At 34.7% G+C, this 11,948-nt stretch overlaps 3 protein-coding genes across 3 annotated transcripts; 2 read left to right on the top strand and 1 right to left on the bottom strand.

Moving 5' to 3' along the window:
* Positions 293–1,939, top strand: LOC104757827 (melanoma-associated antigen 8-like). Its single transcript, XM_010480616.2, has 7 exons — positions 293–392; positions 473–521; positions 623–881; positions 979–1,131; positions 1,355–1,460; positions 1,562–1,676; positions 1,764–1,939. Exons 2-7 carry the CDS (start codon positions 474–476, stop codon positions 1,800–1,802), a joined length of 720 nt encoding a protein of 239 aa, XP_010478918.1. The 5' UTR covers positions 293–392; position 473; the 3' UTR covers positions 1,803–1,939.
* Positions 1,991–3,933, bottom strand: LOC104757828 (5'-adenylylsulfate reductase-like 4). Its single transcript, XM_010480617.2, has 4 exons — positions 3,381–3,933; positions 3,065–3,252; positions 2,862–2,986; positions 1,991–2,638 (listed from the first exon to the last, which is right to left on the bottom strand). The coding sequence occupies exons 1-4, from the start codon at positions 3,579–3,581 to the stop codon at positions 2,208–2,210; spliced, it is 945 nt and encodes a 314-aa protein (XP_010478919.1). The 5' UTR covers positions 3,582–3,933; the 3' UTR covers positions 1,991–2,207.
* Positions 9,841–11,457, top strand: LOC104757829 (protein TRANSPARENT TESTA 1-like). Its single transcript, XM_010480618.2, has 2 exons — positions 9,841–10,308; positions 10,938–11,457. Exons 1-2 carry the CDS (start codon positions 9,850–9,852, stop codon positions 11,364–11,366), a joined length of 888 nt encoding a protein of 295 aa, XP_010478920.1. The 5' UTR covers positions 9,841–9,849; the 3' UTR covers positions 11,367–11,457.

Below are 11,948 nucleotides of genomic sequence, written 5' to 3' on the forward strand. Positions count from 1 at the left end.
TAAAAAAAAAAAAAAAAAAAAAACTGCTATCAGCCTGTCACGATATAATTAAGAAGTTTTTTTTGGCGGTTTGGTTGAAGACAGGAAGAAGCAAAATCAACGGCTGAGATTAAAGTCTCTGATAGTGGAAAGCCTCAAATAATGATAACGACGGATATCAACCGTTGGATTTAGACCTTTTGATGTGCCCCATGCCTCTTTGTGTTTTTTTCATGAATCACACTTGTCTCCCACTCTTAAAAGCTAAACCCTCTTCCTGGATCAGAGTCTCTCTGTTTTATTTATTTATCTCCCGCCAATTGATAAATATAATTAATACCATAAATTAGGGTTAGCGAAGCTTTTAATCGTCCTCCTCCGCTCTGTGTCTCTCTCTTCCCAAATTCCTCCAGGTGAACCTCTTTGAAGAACTTGAAAAATCCCTTCGATTCATCTGTTTAATTTACGCCTAATTTGGTTGATTCGATTTCAGAATGGCCGATGAAGAAGATGCTCTCTCTCAATTTAACATATCGAAAGAGGTAAACCAGATTCTTCAAATTTGGGAATTTTTTTGGCTTTCGATTTTGGTTCAAATTAAGGATTTTTATTGAATTCTGCAAAAAAAAAAAAAAAATTGAAGGAAACGGATAAGCTAGTATCAGAGGTGATAAGATTCATACTGTTCAAGTCACACCAAACCTCAGGTTGTCCAATTAAAAGAGAAGATTTGACTCAGATTGTTACTAAGAACTATCGCCAGCGTAATCTCGCCACACACGTCATCAACGAAGCCAAGAACAAGCTCTCTAATGTCTTTGGTTACGATTTGAAAGAGCTTCAACGCTCTCGTGCTTCTTCTAATGCTCAAACTAGGCTTCCTCCTCCTCCTCAGTCACAGAGTAAGATGAAGATGATGACCGCCTTTGATTCCAAAGTCAGGCGATTAGATTTGGATTAGCTTAAAAATGTTTTGGTTTTTTTTATCGATCAATACAGGTTCTGTTGACTCGAAATCGTATGTGCTTGTTAGTCAATTGCCAATCGAAACGTTTAGGAAGTACGTTGTGGATGAAACCACGAGTCCTATGACTGGCTTCACGTTTGCGGTTCTTGCCATTGTGCAGCTTGCAGGTGGTAAAATCCCTCAAGGTATGCCTTCTATGTACCGTTATTACAATTCTAAGGATCATAGTTAGTGAGCAAATTTGTAGGTTTGAAGTCACGAGTATGCTATATTGAATTTGTTTAAGAGCCTACATTTGAATTAGTTTTTAGAATCAAATCAAGAGTATATGTATGTGACACACCTGATTCAAGAATTTATTCGTTTGTGTCTTTCCACTTACCTTTTACGCTTTCTCAACATTTTTAGAAACCCTTTGGCATCATTTGAAGCGAATGGGACTGCATGAAGGTGATGAGCATAATCCTGTGTTTGGAAACAACAAGCAGACCCTGGAGACGTTAGTCCAACAAAGGTTAGACCTTTCTTTTAACCTTAGGCATACGTGTTTTAAACTCGTAAATGAATAATGACTGATCCCAAGATCTTTGTAAAATGCTTTTTCTAAATGGACAGGTTCTTGCAGAAGGAGAAAGTGAGTGGCCCAGAGGGTAGTACTCTGTTTTACGATCTTGCTGAGAGAGCTTTGGATCCGCAAGTTAGTGAGAAATTAAAAGATTACATTTCACAGGTACTGCATGAAGAACATACAACTTCTGTGGGATTTTGTACATCTTATTCAAGTTTTGACTTTAAGTTTGGTTTATGTGAAATGCAGATCCTGAAGAATGATGTAGCAGTTGTAGACCTCGATTAGTGGAAGATTTGGCCTTTAGGGGACTAACCAAACAGATTGGTGCAAGTCTTTAACTTATGTACTACTTTGTAAGATTGCCTTTGATGATTCAATGTATGTGAAGCTACTTGAGGAAACAAGTTTTGGCAAAGATCAATTCTGATGTAATATTGACAAAATATATATATATATATATATATATATATATATGAATTGACTTTATAATCTTGCCATCTGATGACATATACACTTCTACTACAAAATGTTCAGCTATGAATTAAGCCCTCTCCAAAGTTGTTGGTCTAGAGGAACTGCTGATTATACAGAAAAGAGGCAAAACTTTTCCTGAAAAGCTGTAACAGACGGCTGATACAGCCAAAAACATTTTAGCTGACCACATTTGCTATATTATAGAATTTCTCGAAGTCACTGAGAAGCTGAACTTCCTCTGTTTGATGAGCTTGAATCCCCAATTGAGACAGTGGCCAGAGACTTGGAGGCCCATGCTCTGGCGTTCATGGCTCCTCCCTGCAGATTGCTCCTCCTGTGCATGCATAATTGTACAGCTCGGCTCAGAAACCCAACTGTATGTTCTAGCAGGCTTTCCAGTCTCATGTTCTGAGCAATCCGTCTCCAAGTGAATTTCATAAACACAACGAGCGTAGGGTATATCAAGTGGAGCAATCTCAAGAGGACAAATACAATGGCAAGAGCCAGATAGGTCTCTTGTCGAAGCATATTCTCGGGTGATCTTGCCCATGTAAAGGGGCAGTTTTCTGGCTCAGTGTTGTTTTCGTTCTCGAGATGAGGAACTAATACGCTTCTCTCAAGAGAAGTTTTATCCAGCGTTTCGATGCCTACAATCTCATAACAAGCCTTGTTAGTTCCACTGGTTGAGCAGTTGAAAAAGATCATAAACAACTAATACCAGTATACAAAACCAACTCCTTAGTTGGTAAGTAATCGCCTAACCTCATCACGGAAAACACTAGTATCCACATAAAGGTAAAACACTGAAGAGAGAGAGAGACTAGAAATATGAAAAGCTACCAGAACATCTATAAGCACAAAACACCTTACCGGTAACATCACTATAGAAAGCAACAAGAGAATCAAGCATTCTGGTTCCTCGGTACCGTGCCCGCATAGTCGAATTCAAAAGTAAGAGCGTGGGAAACCCATGAACTCCATACTTGGAAAGGGTGCTGCACCACAAAAATTGATCCAAAAGCTCATTATTAACAATGTTAAAGATTGCCACTCTTAAAAAATAATCAACTGACCTCGGCTTAACGGATGATTCCTTAATCGCAAAATGAGGAATAGAGGAGAAGAGAGAAGAGATAACATCGAAGCTCGGTCTAAATGATCTTGAGAAAGGACACCATGATGCATAGAAGAGCAAAGCCACATAGTCACACTTGTTCTTATGGATCATATCCAAAGCTATTTGCAACCAACGCTCATCACCCTTGACAAATAAACCAACACCCACAAGCAAAAGTATCCAAATTTAAAAACAAAAAAAGGACAGATTATTTCGATATCGAATCAATTCCAAATCAAGCAGAAACCCTAGAAACTCTAATTCCAAATTACCTCGGTGACGACAACAAAATGAGGTCGCTCGGCTGATTCAACACCAGAAACAGGACAAGTCTGATCTCGAAACCCAAAGATGTAATCTTTAGTAGACCTCGTAGCACAAAACGGAACCCTAACGGTGAAATCGTCGACGGCGGCGAACGTTAGATTCGAAAACATCATGCCCAATAGCAGCAACAAGATCCCCTTCTCCATTAAACGATACCCAGAAGCTCTCTCTCTCTCTCTCTCTCTCCCCCCCAACAGAAGAAATTCACAGAACCCAGAATTAGAAATGGTGTAGATTTGTTTGTTGTTGTTGTTGCCGACAAATTAGAAACAGGTTGATAATATACCTCTTGGGATTGAGGAAGAGATTTGTATGCAAAGTTAATGGATTTGTGATTAGGGGGGGGGCAGATAATGAAGGATATGATCAATGGGAAGATGAGGAGGGAGAAGAAGAAGCGGTTGTGGTTGCTGCTGGTCACTCTGGGTATATTGCTCCTCCTAGGAACAAAGGCCAAAGCTTTTTTCTTTTTTCTTTTTTTTTTTTTTTGCTAGAAAGAAAAGAAAAAAAATTAAACCGGATTTTTTTTCTTATTCTTTATGTAAGCCGGATTATGATCTCGTTTTCGCCACGTCAACGATTGAGGAGACTCTCTTGATCCAATGGCTAGGAATGAAGGTTGAGTTGTTATTGGGAGCCTCTTTCCTCAGTAGAGACTCTCTTGGAAGCCCAAAACATGCGAGTGGTAGTGTTACGCATCATATGGAGATAGCTCCCTTTTGATTTCCTGACTTGCACTTGAATACCTCGTGGATCAAACTCACAAATGGGGGGGTGGTTGGAAGTCATGGCTGCATTTAGCCCCAATTCAATACCAGGTGGACTGGTTTTTTTTTATTAACTGGTTCACCCCTCAAATTGAATTTTACTTAAACATATACTACATCATACATACAATGATACAAACTTCATTAAATTTAAACCTATACTACATCATAAAGTACAAACTTCACATTAAGAAAAGAAAAAAAAAAATAAGAAGAAGATATCAACAACGTAGTTGTAGAGCGGGTAATCACGTGATCAGTACCAAAAAAAAAACGACAAGACACATACACTAATCTCGTATTGTATTTGATTTGACAAGAAGATACTCAAAACAGAATTCTGTAAATGTGAACTCGACCAAAACAATTTCAGCTGAGTATATATAATATTAATTAAAATTTTGACCACCAAATTTGGTCTGGTCCAAGTGGTTGGAGTCTAACGCTTTAGATACCAAATAAACTTGGGACCAGGTTTCGAATCTTGGTACCAGCTGTCCCTGGTTTGTGTGTGCTGTTGTTGTGATTCTTGTTGCAAGGGAAATGAGGTAATACAAATTACCTTTTTCACTTAGATTATTAATATCAAATCATTTCCAGTTTAATTACATAAAAACTCTAAATATTTTAAATTTATTTTCATATCAACGTTCTTAATTAACCAACTTTTTTTAATTTCCCAGATCAATTTATACTCCCTACTTTTTCAATGAGTTAATTAAAAGAAATGCCATGAACAGTAAAAAAATTTAGTCAAAATGCCACTTTATTCACTTCTTTTCCACAATGCCACAACTTTCATTTAAAAAGACAAAAATGCCCCTTGATGAATACTATGCTGCTGATAGACAAGATACAGATGACGGACAAGATTAAGATGATGGACAAGATATGGATGATTGATAAGATGTCGATGATGGACAATATGCAGATAATAGATAAAATGCAAATGATGGACAAAATTAAGATGATGGACAAGATTATATGGAGAAAGATGCCGGCGAGAAACTCAATTCTCCACTCTCATCCACATCATCCTCTTTTGGTCCACCATCCTTGACATCCTCTTTTGGTCCACCATCCTCTATGCTATCACTTTTTCCATCATCCACATGTTCTTTTGGTCCATTATCCTCCACATGTTCTTTTGGTCCACAATCCTACATGTTATCACCTTATCCATCATCTTCCATGTCATTTTTTTCTTCATCGTCTTCTCATCCTCCTCCCTATCATCTTGTTCATCATTTTATGTATCATCTTGTCCATCATATGCTTCTTGTCCATCAACTGAATCTTGTCCATCAACTGCATCTTGTCCATCATTTTCATCTTGTCAATCATATTTATCTTGTTCGTCATATTTATCTTGTCCATCAACCGCATCTTATCTCATCCTTCTCCCTATCATCGTGTCCATCATTTTCTGTATCATCTGCTTCTTGTCCATCAACCGCATCTTGTCCATCATATTTATCTTGTCCATCATCTTATCCACCATCTTGTCCATCATTCGTACCTTTCCCTCCAAAACCATGAAAGAGACACAACTTTCCCGCTTCTTTGCTTCATTATTATCATGAGGGCAAAATCGTCTTTTGACATTATGCCATAAAGTTGTTTTGTGGCATTTTCTTTAAGGTTTTGAGAATGTGGCATTGGTGAAAACTTTTTTAGAAAATGTGGCATTTTTGGCAAAAATCCCTTTTTCAATTATAAGACTATCTATCTCCAACCATGGTTCTAAGTTTGGAGGTTCTATCTATTTATAATTGAAAAAAACAAATACAGTAATAAAATTGTAGATACTTTTAAATTTGAGATAGTCCAGAACCATTGAAGGTTCTAAAAATTTAAAATTTGAAAAAATTGTGTAACATTTGACTATCTTTACTAGACACACACTCTCCAACACTTGCTTACTTTTTGCCATTTATGCATTCCAAGACTTGCATCTCACAGCTTCATCTCATAGCTTACTCTCCAACATTTGCATTTGCAGCCTGAAAATAAAACAAGCATTGATCAATATTGAACCGATTCAAGAAACACAAACACAAACAAATACATGTCAAAGCTGCTATCAAGGCAAGAGAGATCACAAATACATTGCATTGTTCATTAATAAACCGATATATTTATTCAAATTTAATTAAATTCCAAAACAAACTAAGACCTTGAATGATGATGATGATAGTAATTTTGCAATAATATGTTTTCTATATGCAATAAATGTATTTTTTTGTTCTGTATCATTGTATTTTTTTATCTTTTAATAAAAATATATAATCATTATTTTACTATTTAAAAATAATTATATACATAAAAACCAAAAACTACTCAAGTTATCATTCAAGATTTTGTAAAATCTAAAATCTACACCAAAAATCAAAAATTAAATAAATCTAAAAGCTAAAATTCAAAATCTAAAAACCAGTTATAAACCATCAGCTATTCATGGCCTTAGACTATATGCTCCAAGCGATAGAGTAAATAAAATATATAACTTTTAAAGACATTGGACCTTTATAAGGTTTAATAAACTAATACGTATTTAGATTAAGGCTAAAGGTTTGTAGAAATGGTAAAACAGAGATGAAATTTTTTCATTCCCATTTTGGCAATCACGTCAACGAAACCGTGATTCAGCAGTTTCGGACCTTCAACCTAAGAACAAATTTTAACCAAAAACCATTAATTTATAACAAATAAAAAACATATTACTTCTTTCATACTTAATAACTTAAGTAGTGGGGGATAATAAAAGTGACTTAACGATGATGGCAGGAGGAATACAGACGAAGACAGCAATGATGGAGATGTAAGCATAGACATTTGTACTGTCCATATTAGTCTGAAAATAAAAACACAAAAAATACAAACTTGACGCGGATTAGTAACATAAGTAAGAAGAAGAATCAAGAACCATGGCTTTTCTTTGAGAAGATGCTTCAGTAAGTGTAAGAAATTTTTGAGATCATTGCACTGATGAAACCGAGCCAGTTGAATGGTTAATGAAGCCGTTGCAAGTTGCAACACCTGCAAAAGTATTAAGGTTACTCCAAGATACTTTATCGAGTCTTTGTTTCTTAATTCATATTCTTTACGTTGAATTCATCCCTGCACATTACTGGGACGAATCTATATGAAAAGTCAACGAACGTACCTCTTGACTAGCCGGCTTGGCCAATTCGCTTGAAGGATGTTGTGGACCGAACATGCGTAGAGATGAACAACATAGACGTTGGTAAATGATCAACAACATGTTTTAAAATTAAAATTAAACCAGACTTAAAGTCTAAGAAAATGGACAGAATGAAAACTAAAATAAGCCAATTTCAATCAAAATGATCAAAACAAAAACGACTACACGTATTCTAACTGTAGTTTTACAAAGCACACGAACTTGAATCGAGCCATAAAAAAAATCTCATTTATTTCAAATGCGGTTATAATCAGTGTCTCGTTGACTCAACTACTTTACAAGAGCCCTCCTCAGTCCTCGCTATTTGTGCAAGGGTCTAAAGAAACTAGAGATTTGAGTCAGTTTAGTTTGAAATATCCTTATACAACTTGGTTAACTTGGTCAAGGTCCATTGACTTTACATATTTTGAAAATTTGACAGTCCATATGTACTTGATTTTGATAACTTGGAAAGTACTAAATTTATTAAATTTTTCGGACTTGAATATACTGATTATCATATCCATTGACTCGGTTAATTCCGCATAAATTTGAACCTACACTATAACCTCTATAAATTAATGTTCATAAATATTTAATAACTATTATAAAATCAGAGGTTGAACCTACATAATAATTTTTACTCGATTAACTTGAAAATTCCATTAACTCTACAAATTTGGTAACTCCATATATTGATGAGAAATACTCTAAAATAACACAAAAAAAAAGTTTGATAATGATTATGCTATTCCATTGGACTTGACTTTGCTATTTTTTTGTAAATTCTAACTTGGCATATCGTCCGCCAATGTTTGGAGTCGCGTTTTACATTTCCTCTCGTGAACTAATAATGGGTTACATTTAGTGGGTTTAGTTTTTACCTTTTACGTATAGTATCAAGGGAACACGTTACATTTAGTTTACCGAATATAAATTAATTAATGACAACTTTTAATAATATTTTCAATTTTCTAACCAATAATAATAATTTATTTATCAACAACTAAGCATCTTTTGAAAAATTCCATATATTAAAATATTATGTATCAACTAATTTGAAAAATATATATATTATCATAAAATTCAACAATAAGAGTTACTAAATTACTAAAATTGTTCTATAGTACAATAGCCATATGGGCAAATATTGTATGCCAGCGGAGTTGCCATAGGCCATTTTGTAGTTCATATCTTAATTCCAAGTCCCATGTCTATAGACTACGACTGAGTTGAATATAAAATTAAAACGTTATTATATACATATATAGAAGTAATTAAAAATTTTGAAAATAAGCAAAGCCAATCAGTATGTTCATAAAAGTAGTCATAGTTGATCAGCAAAATAGAGCATACAATTAAATATGTTTTTAATTCTGGTCATTCTTTCTTATGATATATAGCTTTTGGGAAGATTATAATTTCAGTACTAATGAAAATAACTAAAAGAAATTGACTCTTTATCAGTATCAATATGTTGAATTGTGGAGACCCGATATAGTATTTGACTAGGCAAGATAAGTATACCTTGCAATATAACTTTGTAAAGCAATCCACTCAACGATCATATACATGTTCTATAAAAACAAACTTATCACTAAACTTTGAATGGTAGCCTACAATTTAATTATTAGTTTTCTCTTATTGGTATGTCAAATCTAGTGTTTACAAAACTAGAGGTGTTGACCGTTAGAGAGAATTAAACAGCTTACATGCATACAAACCATAAGCCCAAGAATAATAATATTGCATCTTCCATTAATAATAACAAAACAGTAAATTCAACATTAGCATTCATACCATTACCCAAATCCGAAATTTCATTAATTGAGTCAGTACAATTGCACTGTATGAAAAGCTAAAAGCTTACGTAAATGCCAAAGATAGTCAAAACCCTGCAATGACAAAGTTGCCAAATCTTGGAGAGGGTGGTCCACGAAATTAAGGTTCTTGGCTTCCCACTCTATTTATAGGCAAAGAGATGAGACAGAGAAGATTAAATTACTTCTTAACAAAGGTTGTTTTCACTCAACCACATGCATTCTCAAGTGTCTGCTCTTCACATCCCCCAAGATCCTCATTTTATTTACTCACTTCTCTATTTGGTACGTAAGCCTCAAAATTGTTTTATTCATTATTCCTTTTGTTTCACACTTGCTTTCTTAAACATGTATAGAAATCATACAGATTCGAAATTTATTTTATCTTTAATTCTCACAGGTTAACGGAGACGATTGATACGTGGGATCTACTTACGTACCTACATGATTATTAGTTATAAAAGTTATTGCAAAACATTAAATTTCTTTGATAGAGAGCAATCATTATATAAAGCTAACTTAATTATATATTATTATCATATATATATATATATAGTTGATTTAAAAAATAAATAATTTCCGTAAACAAACATTCCAACCTTTTTTTTTTTTATCACTCTCCAACCACAAGTCATCACATTCAATGGAGTCACCACAATATGAGATATCCTCAAGCTCTTCTTCTGAAAAACCTAGAAACCATTTCCAACCTCTTGATCTCTTCCCTAACCTCCACCAAAACTCTTGTAACAACAGTACCCTAATCGAGCCTTTACCGCTTATTGATTGGATAAACCTGAACTCAAACCCTAACCCCTTGTACGCGGACGAAGGGGAAGAAGAAGACGAAGAAGATGACGTTGAAGTGGACGTGGACTTACACATCGGCCTTCCTGGTTTTGGTAAGTCAGGCAATGGTGCTAAACAGCCGAAGAAGAGAAACGGGAAGGAGATCGTCACATATGATGCCGGAAAAGACATTGAGAATGAAGTTTCCGGCAAGGCGTACTGGATACCGGCGCCGGAGCAGATTCTAATAGGCTTCACTCATTTTTCTTGCCATGTGTGCTTTAAGACATTCAATCGCTACAACAATCTTCAGGTACGATCGAGTCAATATATATATCATGCGTATTGCTTTCTTCATGCATAACCAAATATAATAAATTCATTCTCAATTTATATAGTTATCTTAATATCTCATGTTATGAGTTTATTCACATATATAATTATGAATTAATTTGCAAAAAAATAAAGCTAAACAGCCGGTAAAAAATATTTGGTAAGACATATTTTTATGGTTATATATATATATATATATATATATATATATTCATGAAATTATTTCATCAAATTTTTTTTTTTACGTTTGTTCAATGTCTTAACTAAATTTTTTAATTTTAAACAAAAAATTGAAATGAAAGTATTTACTCAAATTTGACTGACGATAATTTTAATAGTTTTCTCACAATTTTAAACAAAAAATTGAAATGAAAGTATTTACTCAAATATGACTGATGATAATTTTAATAGTTTTCTCATATATATTCATTTTTAGTAGAATAGTTGTAAAAAAAAAAAAAATCAGTCAAACTAAAATACACATTTCTTAAATGAAACACTATATATGATATATCAATAACATGATTTTAATGAACCATATGGTTTTTTAAAAAAAAAATATTACTTATACAAACCATGTTGACTCCTCAAATATTATGATCAATGTAGATGCACATGTGGGGGCACGGTTCACAATACAGAAAAGGACCAGAGTCACTGAAAGGCACGCAGCCACGAGCCATGTTGGGAATCCCTTGTTACTGCTGCGTCGAAGGGTGTAGGAACCACATTGACCATCCTCGTTCCAAGCCGCTCAAAGACTTTAGAACGCTCCAAACGCACTACAAACGCAAACATGGCCACAAACCCTACTCGTGTCGCATCTGTGGTAAGCTTTTGGCTGTCAAGGGCGATTGGCGTACACATGAAAAGAACTGTGGGAAACGTTGGGTTTGCGTTTGCGGTTCAGATTTCAAACACAAACGCTCCCTTAAGGACCATGTTAAGGCATTTGGGACTGGTCATGGGCCTTATCCGACTGGTTTGTTTGATGAGCAGGCTTCTAATTCATCTGTCTCCGAGACTTTGTTCTTTTAAATTTGGGCTTCTTTCATTTCCTTTTTTTGTTTGCGTACGGACCATTTAATTTGTGGTATATTATTGGGTATCTAATTGTTTCGAACATGGAATACGAAGTGAGCCATTATATTTCTTCATTATATCGACTTCGAGTATAGTAATCCTATACACATTATCAATGAGTCGACCCTTCTCGATCGGATCCAAGCATTCTCACGTGCCTACTGAAACAGGAAATCATAAGTTTTTAGGCTTTAGCTGATGACTGACCATTACACGACCAGTACCGATGATTAGTTGACTTTGCCATCACACGGTCCAAGCCATGGGCGGACCTACTAAGAAGAGAGGGGTCAAGTAAAATTATCAAAATAATTTTGGTGCATGTAAATTTGTAAAGTACCAACAATACAATTGGTAAATTTATCTTTGGGTCCGCTATTGGTCCGATCTTAGCTAAGTTATGCTAATTTTTTTCTTAACTAGATAATTAGTCCACGCAATGCGTGGTTATATGCATAATAGTTTTGATTATATTCCTTAAATTTTTTTAAACTAAAATATTTTTTTACTAATTGTTGGGGCTAAAAACAACAATTA

This window comes from Camelina sativa, chromosome 17 (assembly GCF_000633955.1).
Source record: "Camelina sativa cultivar DH55 chromosome 17, Cs, whole genome shotgun sequence".
NCBI classification, from domain to species: domain Eukaryota; kingdom Viridiplantae; phylum Streptophyta; class Magnoliopsida; order Brassicales; family Brassicaceae; genus Camelina; species Camelina sativa.

Excerpts from the sequence above, each read along its gene's own strand:
- LOC104757827 (XM_010480616.2), top strand. The coding sequence starts at position 474 with ATGGCCGATGAAGAAGATGCTCTCTCTCAATTTAACATATCGAAAGAG. Across the intron at positions 1,461-1,561 it reads GAGACGTTAGTCCAACAAAG|GTTCTTGCAGAAGGAGAAAG; the intron begins GTTAGACCTTTC and ends CTAAATGGACAG. Across the intron at positions 1,677-1,763 it reads TAAAAGATTACATTTCACAG|ATCCTGAAGAATGATGTAGC; the intron begins GTACTGCATGAA and ends TGTGAAATGCAG.
- LOC104757828 (XM_010480617.2), bottom strand. The coding sequence starts at position 3,581 with ATGGAGAAGGGGATCTTGTTGCTGCTATTGGGCATGATGTTTTCGAAT. Across the intron at positions 3,253-3,380 it reads ATTTTGTTGTCGTCACCGAG|GGTGATGAGCGTTGGTTGCA; the intron begins GTAATTTGGAAT and ends TTATTTGTCAAG. Across the intron at positions 2,987-3,064 it reads GAATCATCCGTTAAGCCGAG|CACCCTTTCCAAGTATGGAG; the intron begins GTCAGTTGATTA and ends TTTGTGGTGCAG.
- LOC104757829 (XM_010480618.2), top strand. The coding sequence starts at position 9,850 with ATGGAGTCACCACAATATGAGATATCCTCAAGCTCTTCTTCTGAAAAA. Across the intron at positions 10,309-10,937 it reads ATCGCTACAACAATCTTCAG|ATGCACATGTGGGGGCACGG; the intron begins GTACGATCGAGT and ends TGATCAATGTAG.